The 27,364-nt window shown below is 42.3% G+C and overlaps 1 protein-coding gene and 1 long non-coding RNA gene across 5 annotated transcripts in view; both read left to right on the top strand.

The window, feature by feature from the left end:
* Nucleotides 1-27,364, top strand: part of LOC307209216 — a 350,788-nt gene that overhangs the window by 254,371 nt on the left and 69,053 nt on the right. The window lies entirely within an intron of this gene.
* Nucleotides 1-27,364, top strand: part of CHL1 (cell adhesion molecule L1 like) — a 204,882-nt gene that overhangs the window by 108,465 nt on the left and 69,053 nt on the right. For all 4 annotated transcript variants that reach the window (XM_079958424.1, XM_079958422.1, XM_079958425.1 and 1 more), the window contains 5 exons: nt 8,959-9,140; nt 12,573-12,678; nt 15,409-15,599; nt 24,749-24,871; nt 26,861-27,031. In XM_079958424.1, the coding sequence (XP_079814550.1) occupies nt 9,050-9,140; nt 12,573-12,678; nt 15,409-15,599; nt 24,749-24,871; nt 26,861-27,031 (682 nt within the window). In that variant the 5' untranslated portion in view covers nt 8,959-9,049. The remainder of the gene's footprint in view (nt 1-8,958; nt 9,141-12,572; nt 12,679-15,408; nt 15,600-24,748; nt 24,872-26,860; nt 27,032-27,364) is intronic.

Below are 27,364 nucleotides of genomic sequence, written 5' to 3'. Positions count from 1 at the left end.
CCAAACAAAATGAATGACGCCTTACAAATGGAGAATGGACATTGTGTGGCACTTGCAGAAGTGCATGTTCTGCACATTGAAGTCAGTTCAGCCTGTATGAGGTAAGACTGTTCATTAAGTAAACTGGTCCCAGCCAATTAAAGGCTTTATATAGTAATAACAAAGTACTGAGCCCAGTAGTTTGTGAATTGCTTCCTATGAAGTGTTTTGCAGTACAATAAAAGCATATATAAAACAACTCTCTATATATACACAATTAAAAACAATGAGATATATAAATGTTTCAAATTCAATGACAGTGGCTGAAAGTCTTTACTTAGAAGACTAGTTGAAAAAGAAGTCTTTGACAGACAATAGAGAGAGGGTGCCTCTATCCATTCAACGAGCCACAATGTCCTAATGGTCTGAACATGAAAAGTGGCTTTTGCATGGCAACTTTTTCACAGGCACTGCTTGAGTGTTGTTGCATTGATCTAAAGTCCATTTCAGAAGAAAAGAACCAAGCTATAATGAGTCTGTACAGTACTGCACTTGCTTGCCACAGCAGAACAGAGGCACTGGCAGCAAGGGTAGAAGTGATAGATAACTTGAGGTCCAGAATGCAAGGTCTAATAATGCTGGATGGCTTCTGGAAGGAAAAAAAAGATCTAAGGGGGGAAAGAGTTTGTGAAATATAGAGGGTTGGCCCCATTGCTCTTAGCACTGGCACTATTAAAAAAGACTCAGCTTTCTACATCGCATTGATCTTGTGGGATCACATGTGAATGGGATTATTGACTAGCTCCCATCATAATCAAACTCAGACCTACACTGTCAAATGTAGTGACTGTTGTAATTTCGAGACACTTCCTTAGAACAGTGTTTCCCAACCTTGTGCCTCCAGCTGTTTTTGGACTACAATTCCCATCATCCCTTGCCACTGGTCTTGCTAGTCAGGGATGATGGGAGTTGTAGTTCAAAAACAGCTGGAGGCACAAGGTTGGGAAACACTGCCTTAGAAAGATAATAGGGGTCGAAGTTTAGAAAGGATTTCTGGAGGAGAAGGGTGAAGCCAGGAGCAAGGTGAAAGAGTTACTTTCAAACCTGTTCGTTGTAATTTCATGCTTAATAAAAACTGTTTGGTGTGATCTTCATGAGAGTGAACCCCTGACTTAATACAGCAAGTATATGGAAGCACCTCTGCAAAGGTCAGTGTTCCCCAAAATGTCCACCTCACCCTCTGAGAACAGGGACTTTTTGCTGAAGCATTTGATTTCAAATTTTCTCCATCCTAAAATTGTGCTGTCCCCATTTCCTGTTGTGGCCCATTAATGCGTGAACGAGATCATATCTTGATGGATGCCTTGATTGACTGGAATTGATTTTAGACCTTCCCTTAGAGCATATAAATCCTTCTCCGTTCTGCTTTCAGTGGGGATGAATAAACTGTATCCTTGCTTCAGGAACCTACTCTGTCCACCGTATTGCACTCCTGCTGTGCCCATCAGTTTAAAGCTAACCCCAAGCAAGCAAGAAGAGGAAATTAGCAAACACCAGAGGCAGAAATGACTAGATATGCCAACAAATGGGGAGTATGCCTGAGAGATACAGTCCAAGCTGAAGGAGAATGGTTGCTTTGGAAAATGCTGCATTCATTGGCAAGTGAAATTGCAGCACTTCAGTAAGTTTTAATGGGTGAGGAGATGAAGGTGATTATTTATGGCAACCTGTGAGGGGAATAAAATATAAAGAGTTGAATGAAAGTTGAACAGGGTTTTTCTAGGCAAGATCTAAGAGCCCACAGAATTGCTGCACAAGTGAGGTTCTGAATAAGTCATATTTGTTGATTTAATAGGGGATAATCCAAAGCTTGTGGTATATTTTGCTGGACTGCTGCCTGCCATTCTGATCATTCAAAGTCAACTTTGAATTCAGGACTGCCAGTGGCAAAATTCCCCCTGTTGTCACGTCCCACTTTTTTCATGATCTAGGTCTGTAAGGTTGTACTTGTAGTGGTATTATTCTCTTTTAAAAAAAACAACTTTAATTGAACATTACAAACAACCAATGTAACCACAGAGAGTTATTTCATTTATCCACTAGTGTAATATCATGAGCACTCTGCTCTCACACACGTGAAAATTCATGTTATCACAAGGAATCTTGTGCTTTGTTCATTAGCCCACTTTCAGTGGGCTTCTTCCACATAGGAACTTGAGAGATTGGGGGATATAGAGTTTGTTAACCTTTGTTTATGAAGGAGAAGAAAGTAAGCCAAAGCACTGTGGCTTGTTGTTTGCTTGCAAATCACAGTTTGCTTTTTTAAATTATGGTTTGCTGTGCATTTCTAAACAGAACATCTTTCTTTAATTATGCTTTGTTTGGCCACCCCATTCCAGAACCTCACCAAGCTGCAAAGACATGAGGCAAAAACAACTGGAAAGCAATAGTTTTTTATAGAAACAAGCCATGAATTGTTTGCTCATCTGAGAGATGGTTTGTGGTCAATTGAACAAATCATGCCTTAACATTATGTGTGGATAATGTGATAGTTTGAATGAGGTCGGGTAGGAAAAGTACTTTGGATATCAACAAATCCTGTTTTGCTTTTGAAAGCTAAGGCCATACCCACCAGAGCTCTGTTTAATTCAGTTTTTCTCATGTCAGCACAATGTAGCAGTGCATACACTTTGCTATTGGTCACACAGAACAGCAACCACATATCTCACACTTATTGTGCAATATTCAGCATGTTTAATTTCTGAAATTAGAAAATTATTTTAGAAGGTTTATCTGGCCATTTCATTTATCTGGCAGCCCTGAAGCTCTAATTTCTAATTGCCAATGATTTTTATGTAGCAACCTTTTAACATGGCAAATTAAATCTGTATTTAGCTAAAGTAAAGGTCATCTGTAGCATTAACTATTGCCAAACTTGCACAAATCCAATTATATTAATTTTTGTTTGCTGCACTGTATAAAAACTTACAAGATCTAGATTTGAGAGCATGGTTTTTTATGGGCACTGGCACAGCAAAGAGACAAATATCTTAGAAGGCTGTATTTAGTGGTACAATGTAATTTAGTTTTCTTGCAGCAAAACTGTAATCTGAGATTTTGCCTTGTCATGCTGTTAGAATTTATGAGCTATTTTTAATACAGCAATTACATGTGGTGAAAATTGCTCAGGAGCTTTAGGAGATAAATTGAATTTTAATATTTTCTATCCTGTTTGGTTGTCCAATTTTTTTTATGATGTATTCCAGGAAAAGGTAATGTACAATACTGGAATCAAGACCGACATGGCTCCTTTATAAACTGGTATATTTTGTGGAAATGGCAAGCTGCAAGCAAAGGGCATCTCATTAAACAAAGAAATGAGCTGTCCTCAAAGCAATCAGTATTTACTATTAGTCAAAGGGTACAGTAAATAATGAATTGTAGGTGAGGAGTTATGGGTAATTATCCACAGTGAATTCAAATTATTTGCTTTTTTAAAAAACTTGAGCTGAGGAAATGGGAGAGCACAGCAAAGAGTGATACATTCGCTGCATCTCTAATATTGCCTTTGTAAGAAAGAAAACATTTTTACTGGAATTGGTGACCTTTTGTTGATTTAACGCCACAGGGTCTTCTCTCCTGGGCAGCCTAACTTATACAAACAACTTCATAAAACTGCACAAAGGGCTCACCAGCTGTTCTATATTCCACATTCACTGTTGTAGAGGCATTTAGAGGTTAGGGGCATCAGTGGGGCACTAGAGGTATGCATGGGCATCAGGCTTTGAAAAGCTGGTATCACTGGATCAAACTCATCAATTTTGTTGAATTAATTAAACTAAATAGTTTTAATTGAATTTCCAGGGAAAGCGCAATTAAATTTTTAGTGTTTTGAGTTTTATTGTGTCATTATCTTCCATAGTGGGTCGTGCAAACCACTATTCAGAATGCTATTTATGGGGTATGGTATTGGGGATGAGTTTATTGAACCAAGCAGGTGGTGGTCTAAAACCGTTTGGGAGCCATTTCCTTAAAGCTTCTCCTTTCCACCTCATGCAGCTCACTCTTCATCTTCCCAAGCCATTTCTCTCTCTTTATTCTTTATTCTGCAGTCCCACTTTGCACCCCTGTTTTTACCTTCACCCCATGTTCATTCTTCCTCCTTTTGTGCTACACATCCTTCTGCATCTCCCTTCTCCCACACATTGCAACTACTGTGTTCACTATCCCCCTTCCAACCAACTATGAATCCACCATCCCCTCCTATTATTCTGAACCTTTCACACCCCTGCTTTCATCTTCAACCCCATTCCCATGCCTCCTGCTCCCTCCTTTTTTGCACCCCCATTTTCACCTCTGCTCCCATTCCCCCCTACCTGCCTCCTTACATTTTTCAACTCTCTCTTGCATACAGATCAGACCCATTTCCATGCCTCATCTTCTCTCCTATTGTGCAACCCCCTTCACAACATGCCATTATCACTGCCACCCATTTCCCCCCATCTTCTCCTTTGTCCAACTCTCCCTTGCACATGGTCCTGGACCCATGTTTTAGGTGGCTCTTGGGCCTTGAATACATCCACTTTCTTCTTGTCACCATCATAAGTGTTCATTTGCTTGTCCTTTTCCTCCTAGCCTAGTTTGCACCACCAGATGGAGGAAGCAAAGCAGGTATACTTATCGTCCTTCCTGTTCGTATTTTCTTATAGGCTCCAGAAAGGCCATTGAGCAGGTAACAACAGCAAGGAATAGTAGCAGCAGTTACTGGAATCTAGCAGTTGGCAGCAGGACCCCTTCCGTGGCTTGGGCCTTAGCAGGAGCCCAACAAAGCTATTCCCTGACTCTAGCCTTGTATGCATTGATAATCAAAGTGGTGACTTTCTTCCCATCTAGCTACCCACGTATTAATGGCAAGTGTAGAAAGTTTGGGGGAAACCGCTGACAGACTTGACTTCCCTTTTATTTTGTTGAGCTCTTAAACTAAGTAGCTTCCTGAAGATCAAAACAATTGGAGTAAAGGGCACATTTAAAACGTCTCTAGAATTGTTGAAAAATGTCACAACATTGCAATTTTCCTGCTATGCATGGAGGCAGAAAGTTCCATGTTGATTGATGTCATGCTGCCACTTTAAGCTACACTAAATACTCAGATACTCATAGCTGAAACCCATATTTGGAACAATACTAAAATTTCTGCTGTTTGGGTATGATTGTGCATGCGGCTTTTTTTGGTGGTGGTGGGATGTGGGGGAAGGTTTTCTCTCAGATTGAACTGGTGGGTGGAACCTGTTTGAAGCTCTTCAAAAGCTTAGGAGCCAAAGGCGAATCCCGCAACAGGCCAATTAGTGAGTGCAGTCAAACTTTTCACTTGTATTGAAAGGCATGTTACTTTGGGAAGAAAATAAAGGAAAGGAAAAGAAATGGGATAAGGTTTTCAAGGAGCCTGCTGATGAATTGAAAAGTTGTTGCGTACTTATTGCCATTTGAAGCTTCATTTCAGTATGCAGAATTTATTCATTATTGCCTTGTCTTTTCCCTGCAGAGCTTAGGACAGCATTCCTAAGATTATTCCAGTCTGTGTGTAAGTTAGCATGGCTGGTGTCAGAAGTATCAGAGAGGCAATGTGATGTACAGTGGTACCTGGGGTTAAGAACTTAATTCATTCTGGAGGTCCATTCTTAGCCTGAAACTGTTCTTAACCTGAGGAACCACTTTAGCTAATGGGGCCTCCCGCTGCCACTGCGCCACCGCCACACAATTTCTGTTCTCATCCTGAAGCAAAGTTCTTAACTCAAGGTACTATTTCTGAGTTAGTGGAGTTTGTAACCTGAAGTGTCTGTAACCTGAGGTACCACTGTAGTAGTATTGGACTAGGACCTGGGAGACCAGGGTTCAAATCCCCACTCACTGGGGCCAGTCACTGACTCTCAGCTTAACATACCTCATGGGGTTCTTTTGAGGACAAAATGGTGAATTGAAGAACCATGTACACCATCTTGAGCTCCTTGGAGGAAAACAGTATTTAAATGGAGGAATAAGAATAAATAATTCTTCCAAAAGTTAGCACTGTAGGGCAGCTGCTGGCTGCCCACACTTTTGAACAGCAGCTGCTAGCTCCGGCTATGTGAGAAGCACAAGACATTTAAGAGCATATGAGCACAGGTACAATCTTAACTTTTGCTTGCACAGCAGGAGCACCAACATGACTAGTTGCACCCGCATAAGGTGGCAAAGGAATGCATTGCCTGTGACACTGCATTTCATTGGGTATGGATGGGCTGGCCCAGATAGACACCAGCTGCTAATGAGGGGACTGCTTGGCCATTCCCTGTGCTGCCTGGTTACTGCAGCTGCCTGTGACTCTATAGTGGGCATATGGAGCCCTGTGGCCCTCTAAATATGTTGGACTCCAGTTCCCATCACCCCTGACCATTAGCTATGCTGGTTGTTGCTGGTGGGATGGAGTTCAACAGCATCTGGAGGTTCACAATTTCCTCATTCCTGATGTATAGATCCATAATAACTTGCCCAAGCCTATCTAATAAGCACAATGGCTGGAAGATGGTGTACATTCAGGTCCAAAAAATATGTGCATATGCTTATACTGTGATCTAGTTTGAATCTGCTCTGGTTCAAATCCCATCTCATTTTCAGCTTTGATTTTTACCGTAGGGAGAGGGGTGGTGGGAGGGAGCCTCTGAATATGAAATTCCATCAAAGCCCCACTCATTTAATTCTGGCATTGAGTCAAAAAACTGCTGAGATCTCCATAATTTCTACCCAGTTATAAACCAATGGCCTGTAACACCCTCCCAATAATTGCTGGTCAGCCAGCTGTTTCTTGCTGTCTCTCTGGGGCTTTATAAGTGTCACTTTCTGGCTGCCTGCCTTCTTCCTCTGAATGATAAAAGTAAAAGGTAAGTCTGTTTCTCTCTAGTTCAAATTGTGCTCCAGAAAAATTTCTGCTCGGATAAATGGGCACCAAACCTTCCATTAGGATAGCCGCTGACTGCCAGGCCAAGACTTCTCTTTCCTTATCTTGGGGTATTTTTCTCCTAACAGCACTTTTGGCTTTTAAATGCTGATCGTTTATTATTATTGTTTAGTAACATTTGTACTGGGACGCAGGTGGCGCTGTGGGTTAAAGCCTCAGCGCCTAGGGCTTGCCGATCGAAAGGTCGGCGGTTCGAATCCCTGCGGCGGGGTGCGCTCCCGCTGCTCGGTCCCAGCACCTGCCAACCTAGCAGTTCGAAAGCACCTCCGGGTGCAAGTAGATAAATAGGGACCGCTTACCAGCGGGAAGGTAAACGGCGTTTCCGTGTGCGGCTCTGGCTCTGGCCAGAGCAGCGATGTCACGCTGGCCACGTGACCCGGAAGTGTCTCCGGACAGCGCTGGCCCCTGGCCTCTTAAGTGAGATGGGCGCACAACCCCAGAGTCTGTCAAGACTGGCCCGTACGGGCAGGGGTACCTTTACCTTTACCTTTTAACATTTGTACTCTGCTTTTCTTCCAAGGAGCACAGGGTAGTTAATGGCTTCTTGCCTGCCCTCGTTTTATCCTTACAACAAACCTCTAAAGTAGGTTAGGGGGAGACTGAGTGAGTTTATGTGTGAACTTCATGACTGAGGCAAATTTTACAGGGGCAAGTGTGACACCCATAAAAAAAAACCTACTGTCAAGCAATGATTCTTTCTTACGGCACTGAATATTTAGCAGAGAGACCAACAAAAAGCCACAGTATTCCCCCACCCCAGCCTCGTAAGCCTGCATTTTATTTTGAAACCTTTTTGAAAGGTTTAGCAAGAGATGTTAAACAGGAATGGTTGGCCGGGGAGGTGCACTACTGCACACCTGGCCTCCTGAAAGCAGCAGGTAGTGAAAAAGAGAGCCAGTGTGGTGTAGTGGTTAAGAGCGGTGGACTTGTAATCTGGTGAACCGGGTTCGCTTCTCCGCTCCTCCAAATGCAGCTGCTGGGTGACCTTGGGCTAGTCACACTTCTTTGAAGTCTCTCAGCCTCACTCACCTCACAGAGTGTTTGTTGTGGGGGAGGAAGGGAAAGGAGATTGTTAGCCGCTTTGAGACTCCTTTGGGTAGTGATAAAGTGGGATATCAAATCCAAACTCCTCTTCTTCATCATCATCATGGTCACTTAGGAGGAGGGAGGAGGTGATTGGGAGGTTGGAGTTGTGCAGCCACATTGGCAGTAATGCCGGATTGGCTTCCCTCTCCGCCACCCACTCCTGCTGTTAAAGGGTTATTGGAGTTTTGACATTTGCTTCCTCTGTTGGCAGCAAGTTTGATGTTTTGGCTTTTTGCTGCCTTGCCCTTATTATGGGGCACATAATAAGATCTGAAAGCACATGGGGTCTGAAGGCACCTTGCTGAAGTTAAGCAAGTCTGGGTGCTGGTCTGGTCAGTGGCTGGATGGGAGACATACCTCGCGTTCCACGGTGGAAGAAAGTGGAATACAATTGTAGGAAGTATTCATAGCCACTGATATATCTATATCTGGAGTTGTATTGTGGGTGAGTGCAGGGGACCCAGAGCTTCTTAATACAGTGGTTTCAACAACCAAATGAGGCAAACTTTCCTGTTGAAAATATGAGCTTTGAAAAATCTTATTTATGATCCCTATATTCTTCTTTAAGATTCTTTGTAATTGCTTACCAAATTGCATTTAATTGAGAAAAAAATGAATGGAAACTATTACAAATGAGGCAAAAAAATTAGCCACTTTTTCATGTATGCAAGCAAAAAAAAAAGTAATTAGATTTCTGTGGTGTAATTGATTTTGTTAAGCCCCCCCCCCCTTTCTGAATGTGGGATCAGAAGTGGAGGGAGAATAAATTAGAATGTGTATGTTACTATGATTTATGTTTCAGCTTATAAATCTTGACTATTTCTTCATTTTCCTAACAAAATTAGAGCTGATGCCTTGAATTTATTTATGTGGCTTTCTCTCTGTGCTGCCATTTTCAGGCTTCGCTCTCCAGGAGTGTTTTAAACGGAACAAGAGGAGAACTGCAAGGCACTTTTCAATCTGTTTGGACTCCCTGTTTACAGAAGAGAGATGGAGATGCCATCAAACACAAAAGGGGCCGCTGTGTGCCTGCTTCTCTTTGTATTAAGTTTGGCAGCGGCCATTGAAATCCCTCTTTCTGGTAAGTTGTAGCTATTTACTGAATGTTCTCCTGCAGGAGAACAGATTAAATCGTCCAAATGTGCTGTTTCCATTTTGAGCTTTGTTATGCTCCAGTGTGGCCTCTGGGGAATTTGTATGTGATAGAAATGCAAGTTTTGATTTCTTCTCTCGATTGGTTCATGCAGTGCAGTAAACAGGTGCAAACAGCTCATTGTTGGTTACAGTGGTCACTTATGCAGCACCAGAAGAATAAGAGGGCAAAGGAGCACACAGATTTGCAATATTCATATGTGTAGATGCAGCTTTAGAAGTAATTGCTGTAATTTAAATTGAAATACAAAGCATTTCACCCTAGTGAGATTGCCCAGGTGGCTTGTGGGCCTGCTTTTGAGGTGCTATATGTGATGGACAACTATGAAGACATTTCCCAATGTGAGGAATTGTTGCAGCATTTAGGATTTTTTAATTTAGAGAAAATGTGAGTAAGAGGTGACGTGGTAGAAGGCAGAAGTTTATAAAATAATACACGATGGGAAGAAAGGGGATAGAGAAAAAGCCTTTCTACCTCTCTTGCAACACTGGAACTTGTGAACATTCATTGAAGCTGAATGTTGGAAGATCCAGGACTTCTTCATGCAGTGCAGAGTTAAACTATGGAACTTGTTCCCACAGGAGACAACGCTGGCCACCAACTTCAATGGCTTTAAAAGAGGGTTAAGCAGAGGACTAGGCTATCAACAATGACTAGGTTCTACCATCTCTGTCAGAGGCATTGTGCATCTAAATATCATTTGTTAGGAATCACACATGGGGATTCCTGTTGTGCTTATGGCCACTGTGAGAACGTTATGCTGGACCAGATGAGTCGTTGGCCTGATCCAGCAAACTCTTCCTATATTTGCTTAAGAACCCACTTACAATTGGCTTGGCATCCCAGTGAAACATAGAACCCAAGGTGGCTATATCAGTGCCAGACATTAATTATATAACCCAGTGGTTGAAAATTCACCCCAGAAAATATTGCTAAATAATTTTATGCATGTTTTGGTCTTGGGAATCTCTCCGGGCCTTCTTATGCCACCTCCACTTTGCAAAGATAAGGGTTTTTACTGTTTGTGGAGATGAGAAACAAGAACAAAGAGGCGTGGGGAGAGGAGAGTTTTGACACCCTTTTCAGAGTGTAGCTGGACAGGCCTAAATGGGCTCCATTTTTTAGTATTTGGTCTTGTGAGTTTCCATGTTCTTTACATTTTTGAACCCTCTCAGTTCAAGTATTCTCCTCATCACTATGAATGAATCTGTCAGTGCCCAATAGTGGACCATTCCAAGATCCCCTTAAGACAACTCATCGGTGATGAGTTGGTAGAGTAGATCTCAAACCAAAATTTAGGAGGTGAATTGTTAGAAAGAACTCTTTCTGCAGTTTACCATGTTTTGTTGATGCCTCATAATGTCCACCAGCATACCATGCAGCTCTCATCTGTTTCTACCCACAATGCACCTGCACATTGTGACCCAATTATGTACATATGTGTCCAAATTAACCCAATCAATGTACTGCAACCTGAGCAACCAACCAATCAACCTACCAACCAAAGAAGGCAAAACAAACCACACCCCTTGGCCAATCAGGCAAAAGCACCAAAAGTTCCTCTTGGATTCTCACTGGGACCACCTAACCCTACCTTGCTACATGTGAGGTGCACGTGCAGGTTTCTGTCTTCCAAACCACTGCTAAAGGGAGGCATGCATGCTTTCATTTAATGCTTCAATATACTTCTCCATCCATGAGGTCCTTGCTAGCAAACACCTCATATCAGCCTCATGCCTCATCTTAAAAGAGTGGTGGCAAAGCTCATAGGTTGTGGAGTACTTTTTTATTTTGATACACAATGCCATAACTAGATAAGAGTGCACACTTGCAATCTACTTTGAACATGAAAAGACTGAGATTAAGAAAGTGCAACACCATTTTAATTGAAAACAGATTTAGCAATTTTTTTTTAAAAAAATGAATTAATTCCTTTGGTCTCCATTCACTAAGAGAATGAATTATTTCTTCAGATCATATTCAAATTCCCTGATAAATCACATAATTGGAATTCTGGTCTACCTGTTCCCAGACTATTTGACTTTTCTCTGACCCTACATTTCCATTTGATTCTTAATTTCTGTTAATGAAGCTTTTCATGGTTTTAATAAACATGAATTATATTTGGCTATAAACAAGCTGGGCAAAGCATGGCGGCGTTGGAGATGTAGAAGACGAGATACCATATGGTGCAGCAAGATACCACATTTCATGAGAGCACTGAGTTTTCTGGTTCACTGGGCTTAAAGAGTTTCTAGCCAGTACCCTAATATTCATTCCTGTAATTTATAACGGAGTGGTAATTCTATTATGGTCAATTACTCTTCAGGGCCCAATTTCCATTTTTATAGTTTGGTTATGTGGAGATTCACAACACTTTAATTTCTTCAGGATTAAAAAAATGTAAATGCATGAAATAGAAGATTTGCATAGTAGTAAAGCCCAGTCATCCTACCATGGAAAGTGGGTGGTCCTGAATGATGATGCCAATGGTAACTGAGATTGTTTATGTCGGTATCTTGAGCAGCACATGGACTTTGGTTGGGTAACAACTTCTCTTCCTTAACTATTAATTTGAATCCAATCCTGGCATTATTTGTAGGGTTTTTATTTTTAAAAAGGGGGGGGGTGAATTACATTTAATGTGCACACAATATAAGAATGCAAGAGCAGAAAGAAGCAAAGAAAGAAGAAAAGAAATTTACAACCTCTGTAACAATGGGAATAATGGTTTACTGCCACCCAAAGTCTATTATCCTTGAGTCATTTGTTTCTGCTGCGTTCCTTGGGGCTATATGGAAAACCCAAACAAAAGACCTTGTATTACTCATAGGGATGTTTAGAGAATTCAGTTTTGTGAATTCCAATATGAACAAAACTGATCTACCACTTCCCAGGCCAGTGTGGAGGCTGGACCTTCGTGTTTTCATGCCTTAGTTACTTATTTCAACCTTTTATATACCGTTTAACGCTGCTTACTTATCAGGTGGTGTACAATGGAGATACAAAAGCAATACAAAAGATAAAGCCAGTTGAACCATAAAATCAGGAAAACCTGCTTGAAATGCTTGGAGGGAGCTCCATAGAACTGGGCCCATGCTGCCATATACCTGAGTCATGGGAGATATGAGCACTGTGAGCACTGTCTCCTGCAAAGGCCTCAGGGATTAGGCAGGTATATAACGTATTTTCTGTCTCCCAGTGTAGATTTTGGCCCATCCTCCCCCAAAGTATCAAAATGTGTTGGAATAGAACTCTGGTTATTCATTCACCCCCAATGCAAATAAGCTATTTGCAATTTACATATGGGTTACTCTTCCATTTTTGTTTATTTGACCACATGTCCTGGTTCTGTTTCAGTACGGCAACTCCCAACAATTACAGAGCACCCAACCGATCAAGTTGCATTTCCCTTCGATGAAGAGTTTACAATCAAGTGCGAAGCTATAGGGAACCCAGATCCAAGGTAAGTGTTTTGCAAAAGCTGGTTTAGGGCTGACTGTATGTGCACCCCCTGCATGCCACAGTTGGGATGAGAGAGAATTGGCAGGCATCACTGTAGGTGAGGCAAGGTATGCTATGTGTGGTGTGGGCCAGTGTGGTGTAGTGGTTAAGAGCGGCAGATTTGTAATCTGGGGAACCAGGTTCACGTCTCCGCTCCTCCACATGCAGCTGCTGGGTGACCTTGGGCCAGTCACACTTCTTTGAAGTCTCACAGCCTCACTCACCTCACAGAGTGTTTGTTGTGGGGGAGGAAGGAAAAGGAGAGTTAGCCGCTTTGAGATATCAAATCCAAACTCTTCTTCTTCTTCTTCTGTCTTAACTTGCTGATATACGGTACTTGTTTAATTGTTTTAATTACATTTCTATATCACCCTTCATCTGAGGATCACAGGGTGGTTTAAAATATAAGAACACATAAAAATACATACCATAGTAACAAACAAAAACAATAACCCACACCCACCCAAAGTTTAAAAGGCCATAGGTTATTTAATTAGCTAAAGGCCTGGGAGAAGAGGAAGGCTTTTGCATGGCACCTAAATATTTATGATGAAGGTGCCTGGTGAGCCTCCCTGGGGAGAGCATTCCACAAGCTGGGAGCAGCCACAGAAAAGGCCTCTTTCTTGTGTTGCTGCCCTCTGGAGCTCTAATGGAGGAGGCACACCAAGAAGGGCCTCAGAGAACAACTGTTGTTACCCTGATGTGGATGAAGATCTAGAAAAAGAGCTTGCTGTCACCCCTGGCCCAGCCTCTTAAATTCTCTGGTGCCTGCCCACCCTCCCTGTGCTACAATATAGCTTTACAGCTTATACACTTTAGGGGCCAAAAATGAATATTTGGCCTGAAAATGGAATTAGACAATGTTTAGGGGATTTCTTTTTCTTTTGGGGGGCCTCTCTGTACTGCACTGTGCACTGTGGGGAGTTTAGGTTGGTCACAATTTGGGCTGGAGAAAGACAGCGATAGATGGGGTAAATCTGCCTTAAGGTAAAGGCAGATTCCAGAAATTTGCCTTTCACATAAATAAACAACTGCACAGTACTCAAGATCTCATAGATTAATAACTAAGAGTTAAAACAAAAACAATAGTGATCAGAGATAGTGATTTTAAAACTTAAAAGCATAGCTCCACTTTTGACCCACTGGCCCTGACTCACTGATCCAATTCAGGCATAACAGCCTCAGCTTAATAAACACTACAGATGCCCACATGATCTCACTACTGATCTCCACTTCATATTGCAATTTGCACTAGTGAAAGATTAAATGAATGTAGTGGGAGGCTGTGGTTTGAACAAGCCATTATAAAGGCGTCAAAGCTGGTGCAGGAGAAGACGGGGAGATTACATGGGCATGACAGCATTCTTGGCTTAATAAACCATGGTTTATTAGGCTGAGATGGTTTGAATCACCCCTGAGGTTCCTATTCGGGAAAGACCTGGTGGCTAGTGCAAGTATAATGCCATGATTTACTGTGTGCACCCTTAGCAAATTATATGAAGTGTATAATAGAAATCAGAGGGTAGCAGCTGTCTACATGCCTTTTGCATAGCTTTGCCTTTTGCACGTGGGCACACCCACCCACCCTCTTTGTAGTAAGAGGTCTTATGACGATTCCCATCAGTGAGTCTATTTCCACAATCTTATTAATCTCATTTAGAAGCACAGTGAAATACAATATAATGCTATGACACAGTTTGTGTGCTATGAGGATTCCAAATGCACTCATCCACAGCATAAACAGATTTTAACACACATTGTTAATAAAACTACCGTAATTGCGAACAGAGATGTCACATTCTCTAGGGCAATGAATGAGAAACCTATTACTGTCCTGATCTGACTTTTTGGTGACTCGCAGCTGATAAAAATACTAGCTCAGACCATTCCTGTGGAGCAATTCTCCATTCGATTTATCGTCTACCTCATCTTTTTTCATTTTCTGCCATGCCTAAAAAGAGAGAGTCTAGCTTCACACACTGTCCTTCCTATTTATAGTCTGTAACTGACTTTACTGATCTTAGGATGTAGAGGTGACAATTTTATCTTAAGGATGCTTGGATTCATAGTCCAAGAAATACTGGATGCAAGAGGGTCTTTAGCAGTAGGTCACCATTTCCTCCCAATGATTTTTGAGCATGCAGCCTCCTTTAGCTTTGCCTTTTGAAATCCATAAAGGCACACTGTCTTGCTTATGGTGGGGGAGATTTCTGAACACTTCCAAAGAGTCTTGAAATCTTTGAAGCAATGGCCACAAGTCCCCAATGGTTTTCAAGGTAAGCAGATGAGAGTTCATCCATGTTTTCATGTTACCCTATTTTACACATACGGAACTAGTGAATCAAAGATTTTAAAAATCAATCTAGGTTTCTTTGCAACAACCAATTTTCCTATTTTTTTTTTCCTTTGGAAAAGCATTCATCCATTCATCCCCCCAACTTTACCTGGTAGTGACTTTTGTGAGATATAGTTAGAAATTAAGACTGCTCCTTAATTTTAGTTTATTTATAGAGAGCTGTCTTGACCCCAATTAAAGAAAAGGGGAATATCAATGTTTTAAATGAATTATTGATAAGATGAGATAAAATAAAATAAAATAGAACACACATTCCTGCTACTTCTTAAGTCTTCACCTCATGGGCCAAAGGTGAATTGCAGCCAAGTTCTTCATTGTATACTCTTGTCATTTCAGCTTTACCTGGAGAAAGGATGGGAAAGTATTTGATCTGCAAGGTGACCCAAGGATACTTACATCAAACAATTCCGGAACATTTGTTGTTCGGAACCGTGGAAACATCTCCATTTTCCAAGGAAGGTATCGCTGCTTGGCTTCCAATGAGCTAGGAACTGCCATGTCAGAAGAGATTGAACTAGTAGTTCCAGGTAAGTGTTTCTTTGTGCTAATTTGATGCATATCCCAAAGAACAAAACTACAGCTTGGGCTTAATATACTTTTCACTGCGCTGTTTGTTTTTACTAATGATACATGGAGTGATTTGGGATTCACAGGAGCGCTGCTCAGGAGCACTGAGGAGTTAAAAGCCGCACTTGTTTCATTTTGGAGAAGTTACACACTTTTCTTAAGGACTCCCTATACTATGGTTGAGCTTAGAGTACTCTGTTCAGCTGCTTTCTCCAAGGAGTATTTGAGCATACTTCAAATGGGACTAGGTTTACCGTCTCTGCAAGAGTCGCTGCAACAGCACAAAGCAATATTGGTGTGGCAATAAACACAAGCGAACGTGGTTTTTATTTCCTTGACCTGCTTCATTAGCCATCTATCTAGCAAGAAAATGACAGAGGAGGATAAGACACCACCCTAGGAGGCTTATGAAGAATAACAGATGGACAATACACAATATTGTACAAGATATGTGAGAGGCCAGCTATGTTTTCATGTTCATGTTCATGGTCTTTTTTTCTGGCTTCTTTGTTAGAAACACAACAAAACCACCCCATGGATATTTTGTGGATCAATGTGATTCATTAAACATGAGAAAGTTGCTTGTAAAAAAATTGACAACTAAAAGATACCAGGGACAGCTTGGTATTGTGTGACAACACTCGTCATTGTAATCATGTCCATTGCGGAAGGGCCATAATCCAGTGGCAAAGCATCCTTGGTTTGACCCCCCAGTGTCTTCAGATAGGCTTTGGGATGTCTCCTGCTTAAAACCCTGGAGAATAGATGTCAGTCAACATGGGCAATGTGGAGCTAAATGAACCATTGATTTGATTTGATATAAGGCAGCTTCTTATATTGTTATGTTTACAGTAACTTGAAATTCTCAAGTAGTGTCCTTTTCTAATCCTACTGCCTGAGATCCTTTAAACTGGATCAGGAATTGGAATTAAAATCTCAGTACACTCAAGCTAATGTGTTCCCAACACTTAATACCCCTCCTTGTGGGTTCAAATCCTGCCTCATTCATGGACTCGCTGCATGACTTTGGGCAAATTACTGTTTTGAGTCACAGGACAGAACTGACATGTGAAAGGAGTAGATATTTTCAAGTGGGTCGCCACCAAGCAATGCTAAAGGATGAGCAGAGAACAGTTTTCCAGCAAAGGGCAACAAGTTGCTGGTTAATCCTTTATTCTGTCCGCTACTGACCCCCAGGGTTCCCCTTTGTCCCTAGCTATGATACTTTTCTGGCCTAGGAGAATTGGAAGAAAAGTAACTGGCAGGCAGAGTCACCAGAGAAGTTTTGAGGACAATTTCAGCATCTTCTCCCACCACTTCTCCACTTCCCTATCAACTTGTTGTGCAGGGTTTGGTGGCAACCCATGTTCAGAGTTGTAACTCAGAATCCCAACATCAATCTTGATTCCCCAGCTGTAGAATGGGGACAGTAACAGGCTGTGTATCAGCAATATTGTTGTTTAGTCGTTTAATTGTGTCCGACTCTTCATGACTTCACGGACCAGAGCACGCCACGCACTCCTGTCTTCCACTGCCTCCCGCAGTTTGGTCAAACTCATGCTGGTAGCTTTGAGAACACTGTCCAACCATCTTGTCCTCTGTCGTCCTCTTCTCCTTGTGCCCTCAATCTTTCCCAACATCAAGGTCTTTTCCAGGGAGTCTTCTCTTCTCATGAGGTGGCCAAAGTATTGGAGCCTCAGCTTCAAAATCTGTCCTTCCAGTGCGCACTCAGGGCTGATTTCCTTTAAAATGGATTGGTTTGATCTTCTTGCAGTCCATGGGACTCTCAAGAGTCTCCTCCAGCATCATAATTCAAAAGCATCAATTCTTCGGCGATCAGCCTTCTTTATGGTCCAGCTCTCACTTCCATACATCACTACTGGGAAAACCATAGCTTTATACGGACCTTTGTTGGCAAGGTGGTGTATCAACAATACAGTGCGCACCAAATGTTTCAGATTACATAACAGCTGAGGCGCATGGGAGTTGTAGTCCAAAACATCTTGAGGATTCTGAATTGGGAAGTTTTTCTTAGAGTCACAGATACATTCATCTTAACTTTAGTTATGTTCATGCTTTCAAAGGTTGAGGAAGAGGCTGAAATGACAGAGATAACTCTGTCAAGTCAAGTTCCTTAATTCACTTCCCTTTCAGTCAATAGTAACTGATAAACAAAAATACAGGAGAATAGTTGTCCTTGACATGTTTCTAGTTCCATAGAAAGACAAGGGGACCTGTGAATAACCCAGTGCAGCAAGAAAAGGATGTGCAGGAAGAAGCTGTTGCTGGTATAGGCAGGAGACTATCGCTGGGGTAACAGCCTTAGACTCTTAACTGTGTAAATGGTTAGATAGGTCATGTTGGAGTTTGGTACATATATTGCAGTGGTGTGCAGAAAGAAATAGTCTGGTAAGATTGCTGGTTGGTCGGATAAAGAAAAAGTAAGATTTATTATGTAAACAAACAAAGCCATTCTACATATAGGTTTTATTTGTGGCCAAGAAGCAGCCAAGAAGTTAACAGTAGCACATGCTAACACATATTGATTAAACTTGGGGAGAAACAGGAAGGAAGTAAAGCCTGAAAGGAAGTGATCTACATAACCAGCAAGTAGTTACTCAAAGAGTAATGTGTTACTCAAAGAGAAGGAATCAGTGAGGCAGAAGAACGGGTTGCTTTTCTGTCTATCATCACCACCACCACCACTTCCCGTTCAGGTAAAATTTTGCAAGCATTGTTGCTTTACTCCCAACAAGCCTTAGTGAATCTCATTGTGACCTGCTTTGTGAGCATCTGTGGGTAATTAATCACTCATTACTTTTTTTGGATGTGAAATTAACATGGAACAATAATTTCCTAGCATAGAACTCAAACATCAGTCCCAAAACACTAAGTTGCAGAAAGTGCGGTTGATTGTATGCATGCATACATTTTCCTTCCTGTGTAACATTTGTTGTTCTCTGGGACTTGCTGACTGCCTTCGATCACACATTCTCTCTGGGGTGTAGGTTGGCAGGCATATTAATATACAGCCCATTTTAAACAGGGGGCCCTCAAGGGAACCAAGTTTTCTCGGTGGTGGAGAGTTATTTGATTTAGGTAGATGTTTAATGCGGTATTCCTTCTTTTCCTCTTGAGGTTCATTTTGTATTCTCCGCATACTTTTACATAAAACCATAATGGATTATTTAAACACTGTTTGTTTTGGGCAACATTTTCAGAAGAAAAATGTTAGAAAAAGTAAAAAAAAAAACCTGAGGGGAGAAGGCACATTTCCCACCCACCCTTATCCATATTCCTTCAACCCACTTCTTACCCCCCAGGTCAGTTCAAACTGCCTCTGTACCACATTTTAGTCTTTCCAAAATTGACTTGCTGCATCAGTCCAAAGGCAAATGCTGCAATAGACTGTACACATATAATGGACTTCATGTAGGGCTGGCCCATCCATGAGGCTGACTGAGGTAACAGCCTCAGGCAGCAGAATCCAAGGGGCACCTCTGTGGGCATGACTCCCGCCACCAGTGGAGAAGTGATGAGAAGTAGCTGTGGCAGTTCCAGGTTCCAGGGAGATCTGGTGATAGCCCTATGCAATTTCATGGGGATCTCGCAAGATCTCACCAGAACCTGGAAGCCTCAGCCACAGAGCCCCAATAAGGGAGGCTTTGGCAGGGTTGGCAGTGCATGGCACATGTGCAGGGCAGAACCTTCATGTTTTGCCTCAGGCGGCGAAATGGGGTGGGCTGTCCCGATTGCATGTCTTGGTGGTATATGGGGTTGGAGAGGAAACCTAGCTGCTGTTCCTTCTGCCTTATAGAAGAAAAAAGTGTGGAGAACCTTTGGTTTGCACAGAAAGATGGGGCAGATTCTGGCTTCGGTAGCCCTGTTGCCTTCGGTAGCCTTGCTGGCTTTGCATAGTCCCAGGTGTTCCTGGGCAGCAATTCTATTTTTTCCAAAAGAGTACCAGAACTCACCCTGAATACCTCGCTTATTCTCTTATAATGGCAATGGCAACCACCGGAGGGATACTGGAACTGAGTTCCGGTGAGTTCCAGATGAAAAAAAAGAGCTCTGCTGGGTAGGAATCTCATGAGTATTGTGAGTAGCTGCCCTTCTGATCCTCATGTGGTCCATCAGTGCATCTAGTCTGGATCTTGCACAGTCACATCACAGACGTAACAGAGAAATAGAACTCGGTATACTCAGTGTGCTGGTAATACATTGCTTGCTGCATCATTTAGGTGCGACTTTGTACAAAGACTATGACAAGCTGTTTGATTTCGTTCCACCAGCACACAAGTTTGGGGCATATGGCTTGCCTTTGATGTGCTTCTTTTGACTCCAAAATATAGCAGGGGTTCCACTGACTACAGGGAAACCTGAGCACCTGTGGAAGGCTCCCTACTCTCCTCTCCTCCCCACCCCACGCCCATTTTGGCCATATCACAACCCAATACTATGACACACTGTGTGGCAACGTTTGATAAGTGCTGCTGCAGAGGAGCTTGAATAAATCAATTGTGATGTGTGCGCAAACATAATCAGAGCCCGAGCTCTGGAAAGTGTGAGATCACTGTGTGCATTCACGATAACAGTGTGGTGCTTGGCAACATTCTGCTGGCAGATTTCAATGGGGATGCAAGGTGCTTGGCAACCCACCACCTCAATAAAAGTGGAAAGAGCAACAAGTCACACTAGGTGATGCTTTGGAGCATAAATTTTGCCCTGCGAGCCATTCAGCTCCACAACAGTGGGATACCCAAGTCAAGCAAAGGGGTTCTTCTGGCAGGGAAGACAAAAGCGTTGCTTAAGCATAGCAGTCCTCCCAACAAAAAATAGAAATACCATTTTTAAAAAAAAAAATATTTAAAATCCCACAACACTTTATTATTAAACTGGTTTTCAAGAAAAACAACAACTGCACATTTGTTGAAGATTAAGATGCAAAACCTACAATGAAATGAGCGTTTTTTTATGCAGCTTCTCCTCAACCTTGTGAATGTTTAATGCTCATTTTACAGTATTGGGAAATAAAAGTGAAAACTCCAGTAATTATACGTTACCTGCATAATTGAAGCCAATTATGAAGGCAAAGGCACCGACCGCTGAGCTACTTAATCAAGAGAATCTATTCCTTTTAATTATCAAAATGTTCCCAGAGCCAAAAGGGAGGGGGGGTCCGCTCTGGGACTGGGTAGCTAAACATGCCATTTCATTGACCATAAAGCTGCACAGCAGTTTCTGTGACTCTTTCCCAAATTTCATGCTCACCATATCCATAGTCCTTTCTAGGGCTTACATAAATCAGGCACTCTAAAGGCTGGAGCAGATTTCAAGGTCAGATTTAAATACTTTAGCTCAGGATTTACTACACAAATGGGGTGTTTAAACAGGTCTAGCTTGGAGAAGGGGGGGGGAGGGAAACAGAGATCAAGTAAAACCAGAGTTCATACTGCTCCAAATTATGTTATGGTAGAAAGTACAGGAAAATATCAGAATGGATATTCAAAATTTAATATTCAAAGCAGCATATGAACAAGTATTCTTATTATATATGGCACTTATTAATACACTTTTCTTCAAATAAAGGCAAGCACATGTTTTTATGCACCTCCAAGGTACAGATGATCTGATTTAATTGTATTTGTTAAATAACCGATTGATTAATTACACCATCCCTAGGAGTCTCTGGGGCTACTGAATGGTCTGCCCTGTATGGGCAGATATGGGGTTATGTCCAGTGGTGCCTCTCATCAGTGGCTCTACCTCTTGTGCTACCTCCCACACTATTCCAAAGTGTCTTCCAACATAAGCACCAGACTTGGGGCAACACCAGGAACTACTGGGGGCAAGGACATGAAAGTGCAAAATTGTCTTAGGAACATAGGAAGCTTCCTTATACTGAATCGGACTATTGTTCCATGAGCTCAGTACAGAACACACCAGCAGCCCTCCAGGATTTCTGGTGGGGGCTGAGGGGATTCCCATCCCTATTTGGAGAAGCTAGAGAGTGAACCTGGGACTTTCTGCAAAGAAGACGCTCTACCAATGAACTACAATCCTTCTTTTCTCCATTCTGCTGAGGGACATCTCCACTCAGAGAACCTTTCATTAGTGCAAGAGACACAGATAGAACCCAGAGTATGGAGTATGCAGAGAAGAGTTTGACTGGTGTCGCTGCTATATACACTGTGACCTTGCTCAAGCATTGGTAGTGTCTCTTCGTAGGGAGCGGGTGGCACTGTGGTCTAAACCACTGAGCCTCTTGGGCTTGCTGATCAGAAGGTGGGCAGTTGGAATCTGCATGATGGGGTGAGCTCCTGTTGCTCCGTCCCAGTTCCTGCCAACCTAGCAGTTTGAAAGCACACTGGTGCAAGTAGATAAATAGGTACCGCTGTGGTGGGAAGGTAAACGGTGTTTCCGTGTGCTCTGGTTTCCATCACGGTATCCCGTTGTGCCAGAAGCAGTTTAGTCATGCTGGCCACATGACCTGGAAAGCTGTCTGTGGACAAATGCTGGCTCCCTTGGCCTGAAATGCAAGATGAGCACCATTCCCCATAGTCGCCTTTGACTGGACTTAACCATCCAGGAGCCTTTACCTTTACCTATTACCTTTAGTGTCTCCCCTTTCCTTTGTATAACTAAAAGGCTACTCACCATTCCTTTTCTCCCATCATCAAAGTTGTCAGCCATTTGTAAAAAAACAAAAAAACCATTCCTCAAATAGCACATATAAGAAGAAATGATGAGAACCAACGAAGTCATTATAAAAAAATCTGAGCATCTGAACCTTAATACTTCTAAGATCATTTTCGCATCTGATCTGCCACTGCCACTACTGCCACCAGGAATTGAATCAAAACACGATTCCACATCCTACATGTCCTTCATTTCAGAAAGCAAAAGCTTTTGTTGTTTTAGTGCTCTAAACTTGTCAAAATGACATCTCAGTTCTAGCCTCATTGCAGCTGAATGACACCTGGCGCTCTCTCTCTCTCTATATATATATATGAATGAAATGAGCTGCAACTTGAATCTTCGTGAAGCGAATGGCCTTTTCCCTCCCTCCTCACTAACACGTCTTGCTTTATCAGAGGGCTGGCACCTTACCTGTGAGAGCATGTGCTGTGAAATGATATTTCTCCATCAGATGACTTCCTTCCACCAAGTGTTAGTGTAGCACTGCTACTAACTTCCAGATGGACTCAGTGTTCTACAACGGATAGCAAAATGCAGGCTGCCTCTGAGAATAGTGGCTTTCAGACTTTTGCGACGACATGCGCGTCTTTTATCTACCAGATGATGAGCCAGATTGGACCTCAGCAAGCAAGCCTTTTGGAAGATGACCCAAATTGCATCGTATTATCATTGCCGGGCAATTTTCCTGCACGGTCAGGATGTATCCTGGAGTATAATTTCAGCACTCATGAAAAGAGAGAGTACATTACCGTGTTCCTGCCATTATCCCCTGTAGGGCTCTCAAGGAGGTTCATGCACATTTGCTTGATTTCTATCAATTCATTCACACTTAGTCTAATGGGACGAGCTTGTCACATCCACAGCTCAGTTAGAAATGGGGCATCCCTCCCACCATACCAGTTTTGACACTTCTCTTGCTTGTAGTATGAATGAAAGAAGTGTCGACAAGATTACTTGGTTATAGATGCTGCTAAATTCTGTTAAAGGGTGTTCTGTTGCTTTGACTTGAGAACTAGCAAGTATGGAATAACTGCAACATGCAGTTTATGGGAAAAGTCCAGTCACTGCTAAGCACTTTTAAGAGCTGTTGGTTTTTAATGTGCTTAACTTCATTTTGATCACTTCCATAATGTGTAGCCTTAATAGTTACTTGCCAGAGAAAGGTGCAGATGAGTTGCAGTTCACATTGCTCTGAATGAATAGGCCTTGAATTGTTTGTCTTGAGTATCTTGCCTCCTACAGTCAAAGACAAGCTTTACTGTACTTGAATTGATACTAGTAATTTTTTAAAAATGCAGGTTTTCAAACAGTTTCCTTAAACCTTCAGAAGCGTAATTTTAAATCTTTGCTGAAATATAGACATGTTAGGCTCCTTGTGGTAGAGGAGATAAAACCACAACACCTTTATATGTCCCAAAGACTCTAATCACCACAGGCAAAACATCCTGCAAAGGTGGAGTGCCACTTGCTAATGGCTTACAAGCTAAGTTCATTCCCTTTCTTTTTGCTTTGTTCCTGCTGTTTTTTTTACTCTTTCACTGTGGCTTAATTACACAACGAGCTGATGGAACTGCAACAATTTCTCATCCGTTTCAACTTGCCTGGAATGTAAGGGAAAAGTGCCCTGAAACAACCTCAATCAGCTGGGGAAGGAAAAAAAAGATTTAATCTTGCAGGTTGATGTTTGCAGGGATCTCTGATGGGAGGCATGGAGATTTGTGACTCCTTTTCCAACATTAGGACAGTGAAATGTGATCAGTCCTGGCAATGCTGATTCTTGCTTAAGTAACTTCACTGTTACCTTCTCTTGTGTTTGTTGGAAATGTGGAATGATGGAGCAATATAAAATTGCAGCCTGCACACAATTTGGTTATTCTGAAGCAGATGAGATTTGCATTGTCTCTGTAAGGCATTAGAGCAGTCAGACTGTAAACTTTATCAGCAGGAGCCAGGGACTTTCCACATTTTTGAGGCAGCCACATCCTACTCTGCTTGGCACTGCTATTGATATCCAGCACTGTTATTTCTGCCAGCCCAGCGCAATTTAGGTATGAGTCTGGTGATCTGTAAAAGTCCAATGGCAAAACCAGTGTCAAATGATTCAGCACCACATGCATAGCAGAATGTGTACTTGTTCTTCACACAGAAAGAAAATTGTTTCAGGATTCCTAGGTCAGTGGCATTTCTACACATGCATCCTCCTGAAATTGCCCATGGACAATTTTTCAAATTCAGAATGTATGGCTGCATTATTTTCCCACATAAATTTGGTTATCTTACATTGTGAATCATAAGACCGCACAATCATGGGAAAGCTACACAGGTAGCAATTCATACAGAGAATGCCAGATATAAAGTTCATAGGTGCTACTCAGTGACTTCTGAAAATGTTTCTTTTCCATTATGTTAGGTATTCCTAAATTCCCCAAGGAGAAGATTGACCCGATAGATGTAGAATATGGAGATGCTATGGTCTTGCACTGTAACCCTCCCAAGGGAATCCCACCGCTGCACATTTATTGGATGAACATTGGTGAGAACCATTTCATTCCTCTTTGCGCCATTTAAAAATCAAATCTCTCTTTGAAAGATTTCTCCCGATAACTTGAACTTAATTAAAACTGAAACTGTTCAGATGCCTCTTCGGTTTGCAAAAGTATGCAAAAATGAACTGCAGAAGTGTACAAATAATGGTTTAGAAAATGCTGAAAAGTTGTAAGGGGATTATATAAATGGTTAGTATATGTCAGCATGAAAGAAAACATGATGAAAGGATATGAAGGTAAGAATAGCCCTGCTAGGCCAGTCCTGCATCCTGTTTACATGCTTATGGGAAGCTCACACAGCAGCAAATTATTCCTTTCTTACTTGCAATTCTCAGCGACTGGCATTCAGATATGTATTGCCTCTGATACCAGAGGTAATACAGCCATCAAGAGTTTTGTAGCCATTGCTAACCTAGTCAGAGTTAGTGGACCTGAAGCTTCTTGACATAATGTCATATCTTCATGTGGCAGGACGGATGAAAGTGAATGAGAAAAGAGAGAAATGGCTACTGGTTAGATTCTAAATTCTGCGCTGAAATGAAGCCTATCGAAAGCAGAAACAGCCAGCACAGCTGACCTCCTGGCACCAGCATCCCTGTGCCATATTGGGAGTGGGGAGGCGGGGAAATGTTGCCATGGTGTGGATGTGCTGGTGGAAGCACCAGATTGGCTCTGCCGGTACATCCTCAAAGCCTTCTTCCTGCCGCCTTGCCCTTCTCTCTCAGTGTCACCAGTACCTGGTTGCCAGATGCAGGCTACCACCTTGCTGCACTGGTGACTCCTAATCTAATGTTTCCAGAGAGGCCCATGTTGTGGCTGTCCATGGGCCTGTGACCTGTATTCAGTTGTTAGTGTCTCCCTTTCCCTCTGTTCTCTCAAGCTACCTTGACAGAGAGACAGAAGCCAGGGTGCTTTAGGGAGGACAGATTTTTCCCCCTCTGCCCAGTCTACAGCTCCAATCTTGCCATCTGCATCAGGTAAAGGCCTGCCAGGGAGCAAAGAGGCTCTGATCACTGACATGCTTCAGTCTTGGTCTCACTTTCCTAGAGTGAAGTGAATGACCAGACTGCCTCAATGAGAAGAGGATCTCTTGCTTGTGCACTGAGACCTCCACCTCACCCACTATCCAAAAAGAAAAAGAAAATGTGGAAGGAAGCAGAAATTGGTAACTTGAGGCTGTGGTTTCCTCAGGAAGATGAAGGATACAAGTTACCATTTGCCTACCAAGGCCTACTGAAGCCTTCCCCTGTCTGGTATGCTCCAGCTGTTTCTGGACTAAAAGTGCAGCAAAAACCAGCCACCTTGGCTGGGATGATGGGAGTTTACGTCCAATTCCGCTGGAGGGTAACTGGATAGGCACGACTGTCCTATTGGTTTGGAAGAACTTGATCCAAGGGAATTACACCTCCAGAACATGACCTTGGAATCTCATTTGCTATGACAGTTACCGCCTCTTGATAAAAAAATATTCAGAATTCTTGGGCTATCAAAACAGCAAATTAAAAATGGAATCACATTATGGAATGCAGGCTATAAGTGTGCATTCTGTGTGACAGGAGCGAGGGGCTTCTTGACAGCCATGACGTCTGTAATGTAGGCCTTTGTAATATTAATAGCTGTGCTGGTCTGAACGATTAAAATGATGCAGCCTTCATGGCGGTTGCTATATTGTCTCTGCAGAATATTTATGCAGAAGGCAGTTTACATTTGGTGGGTGTGTACTGGTACAGGAATTTGTCCTGCTTATAAGATGGCGGCCTTTTTTGTCTTGTAAAAAACCATGGTGAATATTGAAATATACTTTCAGACCTCATGACTCTTTAACATCAAAGAATTATTCCCTTACCTGGGAGCAAGTACTTTGACAGAACAGTGAGCTGCCACCTTTTTTCTTTTCTTTTTGTGGAGGGGGGGAGTGGAAGATCATTATCATACTGTATCATCATTATATTATTATTATTATTTTTCCTTGTTAGACTTGCAACACATCCCACAAGATGAAAGGGTCTCTATGAGCCTTAAGGGGGATCTTTTCTTTGCAAATGTGGATGAAAATGACAGCCGGAGTGATTATTGCTGCTTTGCTGCATTTCCGAGGCTGAGGACTATTGTGCAGAAAATGCCAATGACACTGACAGTTACACGTTGTAAGTCTGGGGGTTCAGTCCCCCCCCTTTTTCTTTCATTCTTCCACCTCTCTCCTCCACCTGCCTTAATGTCTATCCCAAAACCTACTCCTCTGAGAATTCTTACATGTGATGTGTGTCTCTAATATGATTATTCCTAACAAAAATATATGCCAATGTATATTTGTTCCTGCACCTATTATGAGAGCCAGGCCCCACTCATAAAAAGATCCGCAGCTGTTGGCCCTACAAAGCACTTCTGTTGTTTTGCTGAATATGCTGAACTGATACAGGAGACATTCCTCAGGGCACTTGCCAGCTGCATACCTGCACATCCTCCATTGTTTGCTCAAA

The sequence above is a fragment of the Podarcis cretensis genome, assembly GCF_951804945.1.
Source record: "Podarcis cretensis genome assembly, chromosome: 2".
Classification (NCBI taxonomy): Eukaryota; Metazoa; Chordata; class Lepidosauria; order Squamata; family Lacertidae; genus Podarcis; species Podarcis cretensis.
Note: the sequence above shows the minus strand (reverse complement) of the source record. Positions and strands in the feature narration are given on the sequence as shown.